General features: G+C 40.5%; 1 protein-coding gene across 2 annotated transcripts in view; it reads left to right on the top strand.

Moving 5' to 3' along the window:
- The window catches only part of slc38a4 (solute carrier family 38 member 4), a 42,558-nt gene extending 21,644 nt beyond the window's left edge, over window positions 1-20,914 (top strand). For both annotated transcript variants that reach the window (XM_023290398.3, XM_023290390.3), the window contains exons 5-16: window positions 779-852; window positions 1,473-1,565; window positions 2,164-2,245; window positions 2,332-2,414; window positions 3,052-3,110; window positions 5,563-5,823; window positions 6,865-6,944; window positions 7,486-7,586; window positions 7,733-7,857; window positions 14,445-14,589; window positions 16,838-16,935; window positions 17,122-20,914. In XM_023290398.3, the coding sequence (XP_023146166.1) occupies window positions 779-852; window positions 1,473-1,565; window positions 2,164-2,245; window positions 2,332-2,414; window positions 3,052-3,110; window positions 5,563-5,823; window positions 6,865-6,944; window positions 7,486-7,586; window positions 7,733-7,857; window positions 14,445-14,589; window positions 16,838-16,935; window positions 17,122-17,226 (1,306 nt within the window). In that variant the 3' untranslated portion in view covers window positions 17,227-20,914. The remainder of the gene's footprint in view (window positions 1-778; window positions 853-1,472; window positions 1,566-2,163; window positions 2,246-2,331; window positions 2,415-3,051; window positions 3,111-5,562; window positions 5,824-6,864; window positions 6,945-7,485; window positions 7,587-7,732; window positions 7,858-14,444; window positions 14,590-16,837; window positions 16,936-17,121) is intronic.
- The last annotated feature ends 847 nt before the right edge of the window (window positions 20,915-21,761 follow it).

Genomic DNA, 21,761 nt, shown 5'->3' with positions numbered 1-21,761 from the left:
TACAGCTAAAGTGAAGACCACTACATTTGCAGGAAGCTGCTCATAAACCAAAGTTTTGGACAGTTTCATATTTTGACTGGATGACTCTTGCATACATAAATCTAAACTGTGATAATGTGACCACCTGGAACAGAGAGCAGTTCTGTCTGACTTCCTGCCTTTCAGTTCTTCTGCCATCTCTCACCTAGCTATCTGTCCCATGCATATGCATTATCAGCATTCATGAAGGACTTCCACCATCCAGTACCCCGCTGTCACTCAACACCCACTTAATGCCCCCATCCATGCCCCCGCTGCGTGCCCAGCTTATGGGTTGGCAGTGTTACAGGGAACAAGAGTTGAAATGTTGCCATAGCTCATGCAGATCCAACACCAGGACAAAAAGGAATTGGGGGTAAAATTACTCCTGGAAGCTGTAAAAGTTAAGCCCTGTCCCAGTGCTTCCAGCATCGACCTGTTGACATACAGTATGCCATCTGAAGAATGCAGTAAATAGATGTATTGACGTAGCACTGACGTGACAGTGCGCTGGTCGTGTTGAACCATGCTGAAGTCATGTTGAAAGCACACAGCGTCCCCTGAGACAAGCCCTCTGAGCACACAACTCAATGACACACATTTCTGAACAGCTGCAGAATGTCACACCTTCTTTGATGTTCCCTTTTTTAAAGAGGAGGGAAGAAAAGGTCCTGCCAGGATTGTGTCGATGCAGCTACATCAAAGTAGACGGATAACTACGTCTACTCCAGCTAACATGTATGTTTGTCTTTCTGTGCAGAGTCCTGCTCGTCGGTGTGGCCATCCTCTCCTTATACTCTGTACACCTGCTGCTTGTGACGGCTAAGGAAGGAGGTTGGTATTAAAGGTCACTTCGGGTACAGTAAGCCTGACTGGCCTCTAAATGGCCAGTGATGAAAACAGTCATTCTTAACGTCGGGTTGTGATCCCATAATGGGTCAAAAAATGAAAGGATGAGGTCCAGAGCTGATCGTCTAAGCAGGAAATAGGAAAACAGCTCAACTTAGCTGCACACAGCCATATGTATTTTATGAAATACTGTACAGTTGCACTGCTTCAGGCCTCCAAAAACATTCAAATATTATTTTGTTGTGTCCTCTTCTACAATCAGTAGTCTATGGAAGGTATCATTCTTTTACTTTGCTTTTAATGATTTTCTGGAAAACTTTGTGCAATTTTCAGTTAATGTTGAAGAAAACTTTACTCATTAAGAGTTATAAGTGTGCTTTATTTAGTCAGTAAAACTATATTTCTGAACTGAATAGTCATTCTGGGGAGTATAAAGGATCGGGGAGCAACTGACTTTTTCCTAAAGTAGCAGAAGGAGGTTAAGCAAGTTTTAGGAAAGAGGGAGCAAAAAAGGATCTCATTGTTTTCTCTTCATCTTTATGTTTCTTCTGATTTCCGACTTGTTCTTTGAGGGTAATTCTCTATCAACCTCTCTGTTCTGGCAGGATCCCTCATTTATGAGAAGCTGGGAGAGAGAGCATTCGGTTGGCCTGGGAAAATGGCTGCATTCGGATCTATTATCATGCAAAACATCGGAGGTAAACCCGAGACCCATGGAAAACAAACTAAAGGCACAGTCTGAATAAAGGAGTAAAGCAGCATTGTGAATGCAGATACTTCACTGCATGGTTTATATAGTTTTTTTTATTTTAATTGTTACCCACATTACCATTCAAATGTTTGAGGTCACCCAGACAATTTCATGTTTTCCATGAAAACTCACACTTTTATCCATGTGCTAACATAACTGCACAAGGGTTTTCTAATCATCAATTAGCCTTTCAACACCATTAGCTAACACAATGTAGCATTAGAACACAGGAGTGATGGTTGCTGGAAATGTTCCTCTGTACCCCTATGGAGATATTCCATTAAAAATCAGCTCTTTCCAGCTAGAATAGTCATTTACCACATTAACAATGTCTACACTGGATTTATCATTCATTTAATGTTGTCTTCATTGAAAAAAACTGCCTTTCTTTCAGATATAATTCCTAAGTGACCCCAAACTTTTGAACAGTAGTGTATTAGTGTGACAGAAGTTTTCAGTGATGTAATAGTGAGTGCTTGTCATGTGAATATGTGAAAGATATTTGTAGGGAATCTCTCAGTATTTCCTCTGTTATCATCCTGCAGCCATGTCCAGCTACCTCTTTATTGTGAAGTATGAGCTGCCAGAAGTGATCAGAGCCTTCCGGGGCTTAGAAGAAAACTCTGGGTGAGTGTGTGAGCTTTTAAAGACAAAGTGCATTTTTGTTTTTGTGTGCCATCTCTTGTGATTTTAATCCTGCGCTTTATTTGCAGTGAATGGTACCTGAACGGAAACTACCTGGTGGTGTTTGTGTCCATCGGAGTCATTCTGCCTCTGTCTCTCCTCAAAAATCTGGGTAAGGACACAAGTGATAGCTAAAGCCTGAATTATATTTGACCATCAAATTGTATCTGGTTCAAATATTTCACCACGTGTTCTGTGACCTTAAATCCACTTACTTCTAATATCATTACCGTGCGCTGACTTCCAAATGGTTCTGTTCTAATGTTCACTTCCCGCTGCCTGAAGCCAAGTTCCTCAGTGCTTCCATGTTCCTGCAGCTATCTGTAATCAGCTCTGCTCCACCAGAAGTAATGTAACACTAGTGTAGCCCCTTAGTCAGCTCAACAATTAGAAGTTACTGTAACATGACACTGCTAATAACCCTGTAGTCAGCTGCAGCACTCAGAGGTAATTTATGAACACAGGAGTCAGATCAAACTCAGCTCCAAAAAGCCCAACTGACCAGATGATGCAATTAAGACAGTTAGACATAAAGCAGCACAGAGCTGAATGTGATGAATGACGCCAGTGACTGTGGTGTCACTGGTTCTTTCAAAGCATGAAAGGCTTTATTTAAATTGCGTCTCAGTTCTGCTCATGTTGATTTTTGTTGGTTTATTCTTGGATGTTAAAAACCAAAAGGAAAGAGCAAAGTGCAGAGTAAGAGAGGAAGAGTGTTGTTTCATGCACTAATGTTTTTTCCTCTGTAGGTTACCTGGGCTACACTAGTGGATTTTCACTTTCCTGCATGGTCTTCTTCCTGGGTGTGGTAAGTTCAGCTTAGACAGTTTAAACACATGCTACTAGGATATACACTACAGTTCAAAAGTTTGGGGTCACCCAGGCAATTTCATGTTTTCTCACACACTTTCTCACACTTTTATTCATGTGCTAACATAACTGCACAAGGGTTTTCTAATCATCAATTAGCCTTTCAGCACCATTAGCTAACACAATGTAGCATTAGAACACAGGAGTGATGGTTGCTGGAAATGTTCCTCTGTACCTCTATGGAGATATTCCATTAAAAATCAGCTGTTTCCAGCTACAATAGTCATTTACCACATTCTAGGCTGTATTTATCATTCATTTAATGTCATCTTCATTGAAAAAAAATCAAAATAAGGACATTTCTATGTGACGCCAAAGTTTTGAACAACAATGTATAGTATTATAGGATGTTTTAAAACTTCTGTTATTGGTATGTTTATATTAACAGATCAACATGTACCATTTACACATCACACTTAGTGATGAACCAACCCAGAATGACCTCAGTCTCGCCCATCACAGCTCTTTGGGGCATGGTAGCATCTTTCAGCTAGTTGCTTTGGTGTTACAGCCAACAGCTTTATAGCCAATACTTGCTTTCAGTGTTTGCAAGGATCTGTACAGACCCCTCTGTAAATGACCACATGCTGTGTTTTGACTGTGTAGGGCTGTTCACACCTGCACATAAGCCAGAAGAACAAATTGTTCCCAAAACAATTATTTGAAATTAGGAGAAGCTGCGGGAGAAAATTCTCTGTCATCCGCAGCTTTGTAGTTCATCATTAAAAGAGTTGTAATTGAAGTAGTCACGGCCAGACTTGGACGGTGCTTTGATGTGTTGTTGTGCGCTTTCCCTCGATGAAGCCCAGACACAGTAGGAAATTCTAAATTCTCCAGAAATCCACTCACTGTGCTCGACACAGCTCAGGAATAACCCCTGACACAGTGCTACAGCCAGACTTATCATGCTCTGTAAAAAGTGCAAAGTCATAGACGACTTTGCAGAAATTCCACAGGAGTCCTGTGGAATTTTCAATCAAAATCAATCAAATCAAATCAAGCTTTATCGTCATTTAGCTACGTACATACAACAGTAGTGCAGGCAAGATGAGAGAGCGTTTCTCCAGGATCCAATTTACAGCAATTAAACAAACTTTACAGTGGAGAGAAAAAAATAGGAAAATAGAAAATAAGTTAAGAACACCCACACCTATGCAGTGACACAGCCTCCCACACACATACACACATCCCTAAGATGTCGTTTTACAAAATAGGCAAAATTGACAAAATTGGCAGTTGAATTGTTATTAAATGTAAATGGCAGTAACTTGTGATGTAAAGTGCATGACAGTTAAAGTGACCTTATGGAATGATAAATAATTCAAACACTGAAACTAAAACTAAAAATATTAAAATGAGATTAAGGTGCAGAAGTGTGTTCATATCCGGATCAGCAGTTCAGTATTCTGACAGCTTTAGGAACGAAGCTGTTGATCATTCTGGTGGTTCTGCCGTTAATGTTCCTGAAACGTTTGTCTGATGCCAGCAGTGTTCAGCAAAGTCTTTCGGCTGTCAGCTTTGAGGAATGAACAGCTCGATAGGCAAAACACTCAAAACTTTTACTCTGGCTTTCTCCTGGAGAGGCCGCTGTGTCCATCCGCCATCTTGACATCTGTGTTGGATATGAGGGTCAATGCAGCCATTTGTACAGCAGACTGACACATACCTGTAGTACGAATAGAGCTGTGTCCACTGCCATGGTGGTTTCTTCATGGTGTTCACATATCAAAAATACTGGGATTTTTCCACTTGTAAATCCAAGTTAATTAATACATTTTTCTGAAAGGGTTGATTTAACTGACTTGGTGCAAAAAAATAGCAAAGCAGGTGAAAGTCCATTTTTTGAGGAAATGAAAAACTGAAAGTTATTCCTCACATATAATGAATTATATTAACTATAACTCTATATGAACATCTAACACAGTAGAAGCTTGTGTTCACCAGGTGGTTTGAAACAGGACACAAAAGGAATGCTAATGTACCTCCAAGTGTGTGAGATGTATAAATAAGCAACTGTTAGCATAGCTACCAACTTTACCAATAAACAGTATGTCAGTGTTGTGTTTACTGTTTATTTCTGCTGAATCCAGTTTGCCCAAAAACAAAAACATGACCACTTAGCTAACCAGATTGCTACCTTGCTGCTTGCAGTAGTGGACTAATAATTGTAATGTGTGCCTGACAACTTCCAATATGGCCACCACAATCTGCATTACAGGAAGTGAACTGTTTTGAAACCTGTGACTGCAGTCGACCTATTATAAAGATTGCATTATGTAGAATATACATGATTGTTTTTATCATTAATATTATTGTTTTTGTGAGATTTCATTCATGTCATGTGCACAGCTTAGATGAGCATTGCCTCATTTCATGCTGGTGTTTTCCAGATGATCTACAAGAAGACCCAGCTGCCCTGCCCTCTCCCGTTCTTTTACGGCTCGTCGTACAACCTCAGCACGAATGCGTCGCACATGCCGGGGCTGTACGCGCTACAGAACAACTCAGCACAGATGGATTTCTCCCGGGCTGATGTTTCCCCGGCGGTCATCGGCAGTCATGACGCCCATCACTCCACAGGAGTCCACTTCGAGCCCCACCCTGATGAAGAGGAGATGTGCACGCCCAAATACTTTGTCTTCAACTCACAGGTACGATGGGGTTGGAAGCTGCAGGTTGTTTGTAGGGCTCATTAAGAAATGTTTGATCGATTGGATTGTTTCAACTTGCATGGTCAGTTACATGTAAACGTAACCCATTTGTAAGTCTCACCAGTATTTAACCTGAAGAACTGGTGGGTGTGTCAGGTACACACAGATGCAAATGTTCCCCCTTAACTCATGTTACTGCTTTAACAGTGACTCATAGAACAAGGAAAAAATGTTAAACATGGAGAGTGAAGAAAACAAACACAAAATGGTGAACTTTACATTTGCACAATATAGCATGAGATTATAGAGATGAGTGACGTGGAAACATGTGGAATGCTTCTTACAACCTAATCCTGCAGAAGCAGAAGGCCAAGTCTTTGCAAAGACATGTTTGGTTAAGGTGGAGTTGTTCAGGGTGTGTGTGGTTGGGGATCAGTGTCTGGGCCTGTATGACATTAAATCATGAGAGGAATATGGCATGAAGCATTAGACTCCCTCTAGTTTTAGAGGGGAAGTAGTCAATTTAACCTTTAACTTCATCACTATCTGACTTTCAATGTTGTTTTGGAAGTTTGTTGAAGCAAGCCTCAAAGAAGAACCAGTACTGACTAAAAAAAACACTGAGATTTTTAGAAGATGACAGCTGACAGCTAATATCCTCGTACTGTATGTTCTATGCCTATGAGAGTCACATTAACCTTCCATGTAACTAACACCTTTGTACATGCTTTGTATACATATATAAAAGAAAATTACAAAGCGGGATTAAAAATTGCAATTGACACTGCCTTGTGTTGGTTTGCTTGGCATTTTATTGGCTGTACATGTTGCTTCCTACTGTGTGTGGTGAGTCAGTACTGATCAGTGCTGAGGAAAAGATTGCTAAGTGCTTGTTCTTTTCTCTTGTTTCCACCTCGGAACTGCAGCACCATCCACTGTCAAAAGCAACTGAGCATTTCTGTTCAACAGCTACCATCAATTTTATTTTTTTCTTACTTAATCTGTGTGTCTGAAATGTTTTCCATCCTGGTTTTTCCACAGACAGCGTACACTGTACCCATCCTGGCGTTCGCCTTCGTCTGCCATCCTGAGGTGCTGCCTATCTACAGTGAGCTGAAAGAGTAAGTGCACCTCTTCCCTTTACACAAGCTGTGAAGCACCATCATCATATCTTAAACAAACCTTCATTCAGTTTACTCATTTCCCATTGTCTATTTCAAATCAAGGTGATATGAGTCTTTGAAAACCATTAGAATGCATAGAGTTGAATGCATTGACAATCAATTCTCACCTATAACTCTACCTAAATGTGACACAGCAGCAATGAAGCACAACAATTCTGCATCCATTTCAGTCATAGCAGCATCAGCCAGCCTCTTCAGTTAATGTGCAACACTCAGCAGCCTCCAGAAAACAAAGATTTTAATAACAGATGCAGCCTGACCCTGGTAGAGGCATCAGTCTCACATGAACCACACAGAAAGCAAAGTGTACACTCACTATAAGTGATGTTTACGTACCTGAATGTCACGTAATGAAAGTATTTTCTGTCATTTAATCGTGCCATTTTAGGTTTGGCCAGCACCTTTAACGAGGTCATTAAATCTAAATGTTTTAAATTGATGTGACATCTGAGCATGAATGTGTTTGTTGTGTTTTCAGCCGCAGCCGGAAAAAGATGCAGAACGTCTCCAACCTGTCCATCTTGGCCATGCTCATTATGTACATGCTGTCAGCACTGTTTGGCTACCTCACGTTTTATGGTAAGAGCAGCAATGCACACAGGTATTATTTATCAGCTGTGACAACATGCAGCAGAGTCTGCTTACTTTTGTTTTCTCCAGTCTTTTCCATGGCTTCTGTCAGAGTGTTGCTCACAGACTGCTCCTTTGTTTCCCCTCCAACACAGACAATGTGGAGGCAGAGCTGCTCCACACCTTCACCAAAGTGTACAAGTTTGACACCATGTTGCTGATGGTGCGTCTGGCTGTCCTCACTGCCGTCACTCTGACTGTCCCCATCGTGCTTTTCCCTGTGAGTACAACATGCATAAACACAGTGTCTCTGTTGTGTCATAAAAAGTAAATTATGTTTTTTTTTTTAGCCAGAGTTCTCCTCTGACAGTTACAGCAATTAGATTTGGAAAGCAGAAAATCTTTCTTCTTTGTAGAATATCACAGCAGCGGCTTTTTTCTACTTTCATTTCATCTCTCAGCATCATTAAACGGAGCCTCACTTAAGCAGTGATATAATTTGATTTACGTCAGCGAACGCAAGCACGTTCTTCAGGCACAAGCAAACACACACCACCCTTGTAAATTTCGAGCATTACTGCCACTCTGTGTCATTCTGCTTACAGACGGTGTTTTGTGTTTGCTGCAGAGTCAGTCTTTTTTTTGTCATTTTCTGGACGCAGCTGTTTTTTTCCTGGCAGTTTGGTAAAAAAGAACACACTGTTCAGTTTGGAACTCTTCTGGTGTCGTCATTTCAAATCCCCTGTGCACAGACTGAGGTTGTAAAAGCCCACACCTCGAAATTAGACGAACACACACGTATACACACTGCAAGACCTCAACGGGGCAACCCGCCCTGTTTTTTTTTTTTTTTTTTAGCCTAAGCTTTCTCTGATATAGGGTCAGATGTGAAGCTGCATGTGATTTCTAGTCACCAAAACTTATCGTGTCAGTCACACTTATTCACACATGTACACACTCCTTTTCCTTCCCTCTCCATATATGGTAGTTGGCTAAATTTAGCTTGTCCCTTATCTGACTTCAGAGGAACAGAAATGGCTGCTGGTCAGAGGAAGTTTCCTGCCCCTTTTTTAGCTTTCAGCAACACACACGCAAACAGTCGCTCAGACACTTGGTTTAACGGGAAGACAAGCAGCTGCTCATTTATGAATTATTACTGAAGTGGTTGTAGTTACAGGAGACCGCCACCAGGGGGCAGCAGATCTGTTAATATTCAGTCAAAGGGGAATGCTGACAGAGAATGATGCAGCAGTGACTCCATGTTTAGGAAACACATCATGACACAGCACACACACACACACACACACACACACACACACACACACACACACACACACACACACACACACACACACACACACACACACCTATACTTAATTAAATAATGTGCTACTGGGGCATTTCTGTGTATCTGTTCTGTCAAACATTCACTGTGTACACTCACAGTAAGGCAGCATCACATTTAGCTTGTGTTCTTGCAGTGGATGTCTCTAAAGCAGACCTCCCTCCGCAGACACTGCTGTTTTTTGTTGTCAAAGAGAACGTGAGAGAGGATTCCCCAACCCCCACCAGCCTCATCTCTGCAGTGGAAGTTTACAGGCTCAGAGTGGACAGTGGAAAAACCCTCACCCTGACCGCTACCTTCAGGCACATAGAGACAGAGACAATGAAACAGAGGCTGAGCAGAAACTCGAACCTCTGCAAAGGCCACACAGTCTTCCAAATACACTGCGTTAATGATGGATAATGTTCACAGATCTGCAGCTGGATCTGCTTCAAACATTGCTAGCAGTCCTGTCATTTTTTAGTGTTGGAAACCAACTCTAAATGTGATCTGGAAATGTTTGGTTTTCTAGCTGTAGTGCATTCTGTGATCATCACGACTGTGTAATGTACGTATGCGTACCCATTATTATGGTTGGTATTCAAGAGTTTGGAAACTCCAAGTCAAATCGGCTGTAGCAAATATGGCAAACACCAGTACTCATGTGATATGACTAAGGTGCTTATTCTACCCATATACAAATGTATTTCTATAAAAACAGCATGTTGGTTTTTCTGTAACTACCAAACAGACCTAAAACCTAAAATACAGTTACATTACTTACCCTGCTTTGGGAAAAACCTTGGAAAGAACTTCACAGTCAACTGAAGAGTAAAAGTATGTTAGCTGCTATCAAACTAGCTTCATGTACAGATAAACTGTGTTTATATATTACGTTTTCACAGGCTGTTATCTGCAATTCCCCATAGTAATGAAGCTCTGTATTGGTGCTCAAGGTTACTGTATTGATAAACATGCGTAATTCAGTTTTTATTCTGTAAATCAAATGAAACAAAGGCTAAACCTAGTCATGGAGAATAAAAAACTCCCTAAAGTCCTGCTAAAGCTATCCACTAGCATCACTGAAAGCATCCACTGAAAACAGGTGAAAGTTTAGTGGAATTTACCTTATTTAATGATGATTTTTTTTTTTAATCATAGATGTAAATCTAATAGATTGGAAATAATGTGTTTTCGAGAATTTAAATTCAAATGCAGTGCATTCCTATGCACTATGTAAATGATCAAAATGAAGTTTGTTTTCTAAAACTAAACTAGTTGCAATGAACAAGAAAGCGTAAAGAATATATTTAGTGGGGCAATATTATGTCTCCACCTCACGTTCTATGACGAATATCCAAAAGCAAGGTGCAGTATCTGTGTCTTATCATGTTTTCCATTTGTTTGTAGGTATTGTGGATCTGTGTTAATCACTTTTGGAGTAAAATAAACTTTCCCTCTTGCAGAGTTACAGATTGTGGCTTTCTGGGCCAGTATACTGATAGCTTTGCCATCACAAGCCTTGATTATACTCCTTGCTGACGTCCACATGGGCAGTGCAGACAAAACAGAAGCATAGTTGTTATTAAGCTACTTTCTGGCCCACTTGGAGTCCATCTTGAAGGCTCCAAACATGTGCAGTAGCTTCACGTCAGTGCATTTCTACATATTTGCCACATTTGCAGCAGTCTGTCAAACATTAAAGGCTGCTGGTGGTTTTATTTAACATGAAGCCGCTGATAGTCGAGTAATACCAACAAACTCTGACATCCTGACAAGATCACGATCCATGATCGGTTTGTTTTTTTCCTCCACCAGTTTATTCAGTGTGTGTCTGACTCCAACTAAATGCTTAGACTTTATAGAGAACATCATTTAAAGCCAAAGCTGCTCTCTCATAAAAGAGCAAAAAGTAAGAATAACAAAAAGTGAGCGTTTGAGGAAGTACATCAAAATTTGATAGGGACAGAGAAACACGAGACTGAAATGGGATGCAGCAACGCATCTGTGGTGAATTAGTGGAAATGGCAGGGCAGCAACTCTGCGCTAGATAGAAGAATGTATTCATGGTCCTGTAATCAGCTATGAAGGTATTAAAAATGTCAAACAAATTCCTTCTGTGAGGGTGTGTTTTAACCTGCACATACCTGTAGTAGTACCTGTGAAAAGGCATGAATCATAGCTTGCTTTGGCGGGAAGAACTAGTTTTGAGAGACAGTAATGTAAATAAAACTGCTGCCTTAGCTGAAAAAAGTTGATTTGTGCAGAGTTGGGAAAGTTTAATTAACTGACCATAACTATTCAAGCAGTAAATAAAATAGTGTCGCTGTAATATGGTTGAAAGATTGACGAAGTTGGATGCATGTAAGGCATCCAGTCAAAAGAACTGCTTAGTCGCTCCGCCAAGTTTCCATTTGACCTTTAAGAATCTTGTCTTGACTCCTCCTGACCTTCATTTTACATGAAAATACGGTCGACCTTCAGTTAGAGATTAACATTAGCTTTGTCTGCAACTGTCCTTGGCTCCTGTGGGGAAGAACTATATGTGAGCAGAAAGAATGTGTGTGGTGGGGGGAGAAGTGTGCAGTCACGTGAAGGATAGATGCTAACAGAGGCCAGATCACACAGAGCTTTGCCAGGATCCAGTACATAATGAAAGAGCTTTATGTGGAGTCAAACATGCCCCAGTTCTCAGGCTCCGGCTGGAGACGGAAACCACAGGAGAGGGCTGCAAACGAGCTGATTAACACCTCCAACGTCAGCTTTATGATTAAACCGTCATAAAACAGACAGACTGTCTTTGTGTAGTGTTAACCTAACTACTTCTCTGTAAAGCCTCACATGCTATCTGGTTTCTTTTTACCTAAAACATGTCATGTACACTACTGTTCAAAAAGTTTGGGGTCACTTAGAAATGTCCTTATTTTTGAAAGAAAGGCATTTTTTTTTCAATGAAGAGAACATTAAATGAATGATAAATCCAGTCTAGACATTGCTATTGTGGTAAATGACTATTGTAGCTGGAAACAGCTGATTTTTAATGGAATATCTCCATAGAGGTACAGAGGAACATTTCCAGCAACCATCACTCCTGTGTTCTAATGCTACATTGTGTTAGCTAATGGTGTTGAAAGGCTCATTGATGATTAGAAAACCCTTGTGCAGTTATGTTAGCACATGAATAAAAGTGTGAGTTTTCATGGAAAACATAAATTGTCTGATTGACCCCAAACTTTTGACTGGTAGTGTACCTACTCATCCATCAGTTATAAGCCATTAGAAAAACATCTTGTCAGCTGTTGCAAATGTAAAAAAAAAAAAAAAATGACACGAATGAATTTCCTAGGGGTCATGAGGTCAACCTATTTTTTAATATTGAAACAATTCAGTGAAATAGGTCATTCTTTTAGGTCCAGATGCCCTGTGACTCTTTTCCAGAAGGGCAAACATCAAATAAACTATTGGAGGGGTCCTCTGGTGAATTAAAGAGCTGGAAGGGATGAACACCAGCTAGACAGACATTTCACAGCCCGAAAGATTAAAAATAGTCTTTACTGAAGTGCAAAGAGGAGTTTTATATGTATCCCTTCAGAAAAACGGCACAGTGTGTGCACCATGCTGTCCCAGACACAGTGTGCTTGTTGGCTGGTGGTGGTGATGATGAGCTGCAGAGGTCCAGAGTCACCACTAGAGCACTCATGTTTACATCTGCTGCTCTGTGTTCTGAGGCCGGTTTGCTCTTCAGTTTGTTTTGGCTGTAATGAAGCACAGTTTGTAAACGTTTTCTTAGTCTTAAAGTTCCAGTATAGCTGCCTAACTTCAAGTAATGCCCCAGTGCTTTTGTAGTCAAAAACACTTTGATATGCTTTTCCTGTTGATATTTTCACTTGCAAAGGGACTTTTACCCCGCTGAAGGTAGTTTCAGTTGTCACTTCTGAGCAAATGTAAATGTGTGACCGTTGAGCAAAACTGAAAGTAGAAATAACTTTTACCAGCTGCCACTCAGTATCTGCCACCTGCCTCTTGTTTTCAATGTACTTGCAGTTTAACATGTGCACAAACCTTGACTTGACTCAAATCTACGGAGAAAACGCAGCAGATGCACTTGATTTATGTTCATCTGCTTCTAATCTGGGCAGATTTGGCCGAACCAGCTTGCACTGCTAAGATCTCAGTCCCTGGTTTGTTGCTAACTGGCTGAAGCCAGATGTGTCCGGGCTGATCCGGCTATGTGTACAGGCTGACAGGTAAAGACTAAGGTATAAAAAGTGAGCAAATATCACACGGTGGACTCCAAAGGCTTCGCGCCAGGTAACAGTCGGGTGCAGAGTAGTTTGGAACCTTGGAGAGAAATGCTACATCCAGGCTCTAGTTTTCCAGACTGGCCTAATTATGCAACAGCTGGTGGGAGTGAGCAGAAGGTAGCAGTGGGGGGAGGCACAGTTTTAAAACCTTAGGAGAGATGCACTTAAATTATCTCTCAGAAGAAACGAGTTTTGGCTGAAGTGGTGACACTTCTTTGGCAGAGGACGGTGGAGTGCAGGCGTCACCCCGCTGCCTCCTGACAGTCAGGATGGGGGTCACTTGGTTCGATCTGACAGTGCAGAAAATCCAGTTAATTTGATTTTTTTTCCACTGTGCCATGCTAACTGAATATAAATCTTGGGCTTAAGTCAGACTTGGAATGCTACAAAAAGGGCATGCAGTGTTCTGCCAGCAGTGGAACACATTACACGTCTGCCCTGTTCAGGTAAGCAGGTACAAAGAAGTGACTTCCTCTGAAACTGCTCTTCAATCTCACAAATCCTCCTCTGCATTAAATTGGGACTAGTTAGTAAAAGAGGAAGGAAGACAGGCTTGTGAGTGACAATAGCGAGTTGCTGACCCCGCCCCCTGCAGATGGGTCCGCCCTCCTCTCGCTACCGGCTGATGCAATCCCATGGTTCCATTGCACTGCTGGAGATAATCCCCAGGCTTTCTGAATGGGCGCTGTGAGCAGTGCTCTTGGTAACCTTTCTCCTGGAGGCCCGCGAGCCGACCCAGCCTCGGGCTTCACCTGATACCTGCAACCTTTCACCCAGTGAAGGCTTTAACAGGCTGCCTGTGGCTCAGCAGCACCAGGCGTCTTAGCTGGGATCTCCTAGTTCTGTTTCCATTGCTCACACACACACACACACACACACACACACACACGCACGCACACACACACACACACTCCCCTCGTAGCACTTGACACACTTCAGTCAGTTGCCAAGTGTGGGAATCATTCAGGCACAGGCTGGCAGACATGCAGACTGTTGAGTTGTTCATTAGACAGAGACACATAGCATACTGAAATAGTGCAACAGCACCGGCACATTTTATTGCAGTCCACTGTGAAGTCGGCTAAATTTAGTGCGAGAGTTGAATTCATTTCATCAAACCAAACTGTGACATTTGCAGCTATCGGTTGACTAAAACAGAGAGTGTTCCACCTCATTAATCAGCTTCATACATTTTCGTCAAGCCCAACACTTAAGTGTCAGTACTTTGTGTTTTTCCAGATCCGTTCCTCCATCACCACGTTGCTGTTCAGCGGTCGAGAGTTCAGCTGGACTCGCCACATGCTGATCGCCGCCGCCATTCTGGCCTTCAACAACATGCTGGTTATCTTCGTTCCTACCATCAGGGACATCTTCGGCTTCATCGGTGAGTCCAGACACTGAATACAAACATCTATACCAGGGGTGTCAAAGTCATTCTAGTTCAGGGGCCACATTCAGCCCAATTTCATCTCAAGTGGACCGGACCGGTAAAATCAGAGCATAATAATCTATAAATAACCACAACTCCACATTTTTCCTTTGTTTTAGTGCAAAAATGTTCACATTTAAGGAATTATCTTTTTACAAAACATGATGAACAACCTGAAATTTCTTAAGAAAAATAAGTTCAATTTAAAAAAACGTTATGCCTCAGTTTATCATTTACACATTACAACTTACAGATCAGAGTGGATCTACAAAATTTAGTCTCCCATATCTGGACATGAACAATATAATAGTTTGCTTTATGATCAAAAGGACAAAAGTCAGACAAAATAAGACAAAAAACAACGAGACAAAATATTAGAAAAATGAGACACAAAACGACAAAAATAAGAAACAAATGAGACAAACTGGAAACAAAACAAAAAAAAGACAAAAAAATTGACACAAAAGTTACAGTGACAAAAAGATGGACAAACAACACAAAAGAGAAAAAAAATGATAAAAGTGAGAAACAAAACAACAAAAAAATAGACTAACAACACAAGCGAGACAAAAAAAACACAAAACGGCAAAAACAATACACAAAAACAATGAATAAAGCGAAACACAAAATGACAAAAATGAGACAAAAAACATAAGCGAGACAAAAAGGAAAGACAAAAGCAAGAAACAAAACGGCAAAAACATGAGACTAACAACGAAAGTCAGACAAAAAAAACAACAAAAACAAGAAAAAATATTACAAAAATGTTTCACAAAAAGACAAAAAAAACTGTGAGCAATCTAGTATTTTACTTTAACATCAGAGCAACTTCTCAAGGTCTAGAAATTATTTTAAATTTATAGTTTTACAAATTTACAATCTGCAGTTAATGTCTTTTCTGTAATTTTTATACTTTGAGGGCCAGATTGGATCCTCTGGTTGGCCGGTTTTGGCCCGCGGGCCTCATGTTTGATACCCCTGATCTATAGCTTTCTAACATATTAAACATACCTTATGAGGGATGTTGGTAAATGCAGAACACACATGAACCTGTAGCTTGGTCTGATATGAGCTGGTGGAACAGCCTGACTAGCACCTGCAGTTCAGGGGTCGTTTTATGAAGTAAAGACGTTCGAAGTACAGAAGCTTAAAGTGTCGGGTTGAGTCAGCTGTGCGGTCGCGTGAGCAGTTTGTGACCACTGGATCTAAAACACTTATTCACGTTCTCACTGCCACGTACACACTACCAACAAACAGTACACACACTCACACAGGTCTCCTCTAATATTAGCTGCACCCATGTCGCACTGATGACACCTGAAAGCTAAAGTAATGGATCCTTCTCCTTTTATTGGGAAATTTAGAAGTGTCCTACTTCCTCCCTACACCAGGTCAAACTATGGCCTAGTTTGTGCAGAATCTCCGTAGGCAGTCAGTCTAAAACGGCCAAGGATTCTCAGGTTGATGCATTTCGGTCCTAATATTAGCGCTCGGAGGAACAGCACTTTATCAGCCTTCCTACTCGCCCAACTTTTAGTAGAGCTTCAGAGGTGCACTAACCTTTTAAGAGCTGCCAAGAGATGCTGTTTTTCATGTGCGTAAATTCTGTGGGAGGAGAGGACGTCACTGCTGGGAATGGGGGTTAAAGATGCCATTTTGGTGTTTTCAAAAAAACAAGGTACTTGCAAAGGCAACAGGGAAATGGCATCTTTGTCAGAGTGAGAGATTTTCACTACATGACTGTTATGGTCTAAAAAATGTACATCTATATAGAAACATGCAAAAGTTCAAAAGTTTGGGGTCATCCAGACAATTTCATGTTTTCCATGAAAACTCCCACTTTTATTCATGTGCTAACATAACTGCACAAGGGTTTTCTAATCATCAGTTAGTCTTTCAACACCATTAGCTAACACAATGTAGCATTAGAACACAGGAGTGATGGTTGCTGGAAATGTTCCTCTGTACCTCTATGGAGATATTCCAATAAAAATCAGCTGTTCCCAGCTAGAATAGTCATAGTGATCTCTACTTTCTGGACCAGAGTCCTACAGTCACACTTTTGTAGGAAGGTTCATGAATACCTCAAGTCCTGCTATCAAGCAGGAGTGTTTATCATCTTAGTCAACATTTATTGTGACCCTTCAGGTTGATTTGAGTTGCCAGATTGGCTAAATCAGTCTTCCTCTCTGCTTTGTTGCAGGTTCTTCTGCAGCCACGATGCTCATCTTCATCCTTCCCGCTGCTTTTTACCTCCGCCTGGTAAAGTCGCTGCCATTCCGCTCCCCGCAGAAGATTGGAGTAAGTGTGCAGAAATGTACTGACAGTCACACACTCTCAGCTGCTTTCTCACTGTATCAGCTTTCTCCATTCATCCCTGGAGGGTTGGAGAACATTTTTAAGACGTGACCCGGCAGAAAGTTCAGCAGACCCCTGCTGTGTATCTCCCCACACTGAATCCATTCTTGTTCTGTCTTTCCTCTTCAGGCGACCATCTTCCTGGTTGTGGGAATCGTCTTCATGATTGGCAGCTTGTCACTCATCGTCCTCGACTGGATCCACAACCCTTCGGGCTCCAGCGGAGGCCACTAAACCTGGTTTCTTTCTTCTCACAGAGTGCAGCCAGCCTCACCCCTTCACCTGGCATTTCTTCTGGTTTGCCTTGGTCTTTTGTTCCCTTCACTTCATCAAATCATCGCAAAACCTTTAACATATGGACATAATGTGCTGCACTAAGTTAAGACATCAGTTTTTCCCCAGAGTTTATCATTGGAGGGATCTTTTCAGTTCTTTTTTTATTTTGTTTGGCTTTTTTTGGATGTGACAACACAAACGAGAGAATCAAAATCCAGAGAGGGGGTAACGGACAGCCTAAAATCATCAATATTTTTATTACCGTCAATGAAGACACACAGAATGAAGTCACTCTGCAGCCCTCACCTGAAGCCCATGTGTGAACTGTGGTTTGCAAGGCTGGAACGATAATGCAAGTCCATCAGTCCTCTGAACTTGAAAGAGACATTTGGAGGTGGAGTGTGTCGTCATCCATGGAAAAGGAGCACTTCCAGCATTACGTTTCGCTTTGTTTGTAGCGCTAACACACATATCAACATCTGTATTTACGCTACTGTCCATGAAAAATACCTAAAATGTATCAAGCAGTCAGATCATCTCAAAACGACATTTGATCAGCAACTTAATTCAGTCTTTTATTCGGGAAAATGCGGTTTAATTTAATCAGAAGCTTTGCCAAAGTCTGCATGCACATACAGATTTAGCTGGTAGGTTCATGCTAGAGCTTTCCAGCTTCACATTCTCAAGGATCCTTCTTGCCAGCCGTTTTTATCCCAGCTGTGCACATGAAACCAGGAGGTGCTTTCAGTATTACTGTCACGGAGGGATCGGAACGTGTAAGTTATGAATGTACATAATTTATCCACTGAAAAAGTGACCGTTGTACATAATGTCTTCCTTCACCTCTTAAGGTCGTCTGTCATCCAGGTTGTATGAAGTTACACAATAATTTGTATGAAGTTACACAATAATTTAATAATAACAACCAGTTTATACACACCTGCTGGAATAACTTGTTAGGCACTTAATGTAGGGCTACACAGATCAACATATGGAACTATATGTTCTTATTTTTATAAATAATTGGCAAAAATGTGTTAAAAAAAACAAACAAAAAAACACATTTTAAAAATTCAGTTTGGACAACTGAAAAATTAATCAAAGCCAGTAGAGACAAATATGAAATTGCTGACTTGAATATTCGTATCATAAATGGAATGTATTTTCATTCAACATGTTGAGATTGTTGTACAATATTTTCAAAGTGTGCCAAACTAACGTCATTGCTGCCGAATAAGAACCCTCCATTTCCCCCAAACTGTCATTCAAATATAGGAAAAGCTTCTTTTATTTTCAGTGTGATTATCTGCTGTTCAGGTTAGAAGAATAGTTGAATAATTGTAGAAATACATTAATGTCAGAAGAGAAAATCTGTACCACTCATGTAATGCTAAATATGTAGCTAACATTACGGCTAACAGGCAGTTAGCTTTTCAAACCTAGAGAACAGCTACCTAACTTCTCATGAAACCACAGTTCATTATTCACTGCTTGGTTTTCAACATTTCAGTTACTACGCTTCAGAAGTCCTGATTGGTGGATTTGAACTTTGGGCCATTCAGGTTTAATGTCATCCTTGTTTTCAGTCATTCTGCTAGTCTTAGCTAACTCCTAGCTCCAGGCGCCAGCGTCATATTTTGCATTCAAAGACAAGAGTGGCATCAGTGTTCTCGTCTCATTCACAGCAATAAATTGAATAACTTCTTTTTAGATTTCTTTAAACAGTGGTGATTTGGAAGAAGCCATAGGGTAAATGACATCACAGACATCATGATGGCTAACAGAGGAGCTAGCTAGAGTACTAGTGGCTAGAGGACCTGACTCAAGTACAAGAGAGTTCAAAATTTGTTACACATGAGTTACTTGCTTCATTTCGTAGTCAAGAGTAAGGCTCACACTCTTTTAGTTCATTGTGTTCCAACCTAATATACACATTTGAACATTTCCTTATACCTTTCACCTAAGCTTGGAATCAAACACAAATTATGACAGCTAGCTTGTAACTCGTGCCTTTTGGATTCCTGTCATTGTGATTGGCTTCTCAGACAGGTGCCTTTAGTGGAATAGTTGATGACGACATCCAAACCTCAGATCTGTCTCGTTCCACCTCTTCTCCCAGCCAAAGTGGACAACATTTATAGATCCTGTGTGGATCTATGTACATGAAGCAAATAGATATTTCAAATGAAATAGTGTATTATGTGCATGTTTTTGAACTACAAACATGGTCCTTTTGGACAAATTGTATATGCTCTGTAAATAATCTTTATTTTATGGTACACTGACACTCATTGCCTGTGAGTGGGTTGTTGGGGGATTCTACCTGACAAGTCTTCTGCAAACCAGTGTTTGTTTTAGTATATATATATATATCTATATATATATAAAAATATATATAACGTGTATTACACTTTTTTCTCTTGCTGTATGACAGTGGATATTTTTTTTCCTTTATTTGATGCTTGTATGTTTGTAGAAAATTTGTTCCCTCTGTATGCATTTTGTTGTTTTAGTGGTGACTTCTCAAATCAGGATGTATTAATCAACAACCTACATCTTAACACGGTTTCCCCAGAAGTCTCTGAAATATGGCATCAAGTTTCTGAGACTCACTGGCTTCTGCTGACCAACACTGGGTTACAAATTAAAGCCACAAGTAAGCAGCATACATGTGTTTTGGAACACACAGATGTTAACAGAAACAAGATGAGATCACCCAAAATATTACGTGACCACACTACAGGAAGGTTCCTACAGAACGCCTTAATCATTTCACAGAAAAGCTGAACCTTTCATGTCAGCTCGTTCTAAAGACCTACCAGGACAATCGGACAGTTTTAGTTAAAACCTTACTGTGGCTTATAACGTATCTCGCTACTGTCATTGAAAAATCTTTTAAAACCCGGTCTTGGTGAGGCTTTATTTCCATGACGATACTTGAATATAAGCTTTCCACAGCTTGATAACGTCAACAGGCTTCACGACTGAAGGGTCTACTTGGCCCATTCTCTATGAATGTTTAACAACGGATTTGTTCTCACTTTAAAAGTCTATATCACTCTCTCTTAATTCAGTTTATGAATGTTTTATTGCAACTTCATTAGCCTCCCACCATAGGCAGTCCACATAAGAGCTTCGTCTCTTCCTCGGGTTGGGATTCATCTCTTTAAATGGCTCATGTTACAAAGAAAGGCGAGAGGCAGCAGGTTTATATCAGTCCTCCTTACACTACACCTCAATCCACTTTAGTATCTCAGGTATTTGATCTAGATGAATTTTCCTCTCACTCATGACTCGCTTCATGTCTCTTCACCTCTTTTGCATGATTGAGCCAAGCTGTACAATCCTGTTGTATATTGTGCTGGCCGAGGTGAGAAGCCTTCTTGTGGATCTGTAAAGCCGACAAGTTTTCAGCTCAATGCAGACAGTGTTTTGAAAGTAGATGTACAGAACCACCAGCCTTATTTTTCTATGGACCCTCAGCCGTGGAGAAGCACTGCTTGTGTTTCTGCTGTTCACAGTGTCTCTGCTCCCTGTGGACCAGGCTGAACATTCAGATTTGTAATTTTACTGAAACAAAGGGGATGTTTTTTTGTATCAGTGATGCTGTTTCATTATGACGAACAATAAAAATGTGAAATGAAAACATTTGTTTTTGGACAGTTTTTTCAACTGCCCTAATATTTTACACTCTAAAAGCAGGGAATGCTCTGATTATTATGTAACCTATGTGGGTGACTTTCTATATTCAAACACTGGGAAAAAAGTCCTTGTTGTCTTACCGTTGCTTATATAACCTGTCTGACGTCTGGGAAGCTATTTTTTGGCATGGCGATTAGATATTAGGCCTCTAGGAATAAAGTGGATCCTCCTGTTGGTGTGTAGCTAACATCTACTACTGACATGTGGCACCTGCTTGTAATGTCTCAGACAGTCAAAATGAGGAATTAGGTAGCTGTGCCATTTATTTTTCCAAATCAAGCTGGAAATCATAACGTGTGCGTGCGTGTGTGTGTAAATGTGAAATAGATATGAAAAAATATGGATATCGACGTTTTCTTCTCACATATAGGCTAATAGAAATGTATAGAAAGAGGTCATTAGAAAGTGTAGATTTTTTAATTCAACTTTTCAATGTAAAATCCCTGTCAGACACCGATTATGATCCAAAACAGTATCTTTATATACACATTATAAGAATTACTTTTTCATTCCATTTGTGACATTTGAGGGTTGTGAAAAGTAACTAAACACAGTTAATATTGCACTGTGTCTAAATACAAATTACAAGTATTAATACTGGAATATTAACTTTCTATGCACAAAACATAAGACCAAATGATGCTCTCTGCTCTTAAGTTCAGTTTTTTCTGTTCATGAATGTCCTCACATTTTAATCCCTCATCACACTCATTTACAGACTTTAATTTAGCTTCATGAGAGGACTAATAACCTCTTAGATTCATTGATTCTAATAAAACCCCCTCCCCTCT

The sequence above is a fragment of the Amphiprion ocellaris genome, chromosome 21 (genome assembly GCF_022539595.1).
Source record: "Amphiprion ocellaris isolate individual 3 ecotype Okinawa chromosome 21, ASM2253959v1, whole genome shotgun sequence".
Taxonomy (NCBI): Eukaryota; Metazoa; Chordata; class Actinopteri; family Pomacentridae; genus Amphiprion; species Amphiprion ocellaris.
The sequence above is the reverse complement of the archived record's forward strand: the minus strand, read 5'-3'. Positions and strand labels throughout refer to the sequence as shown.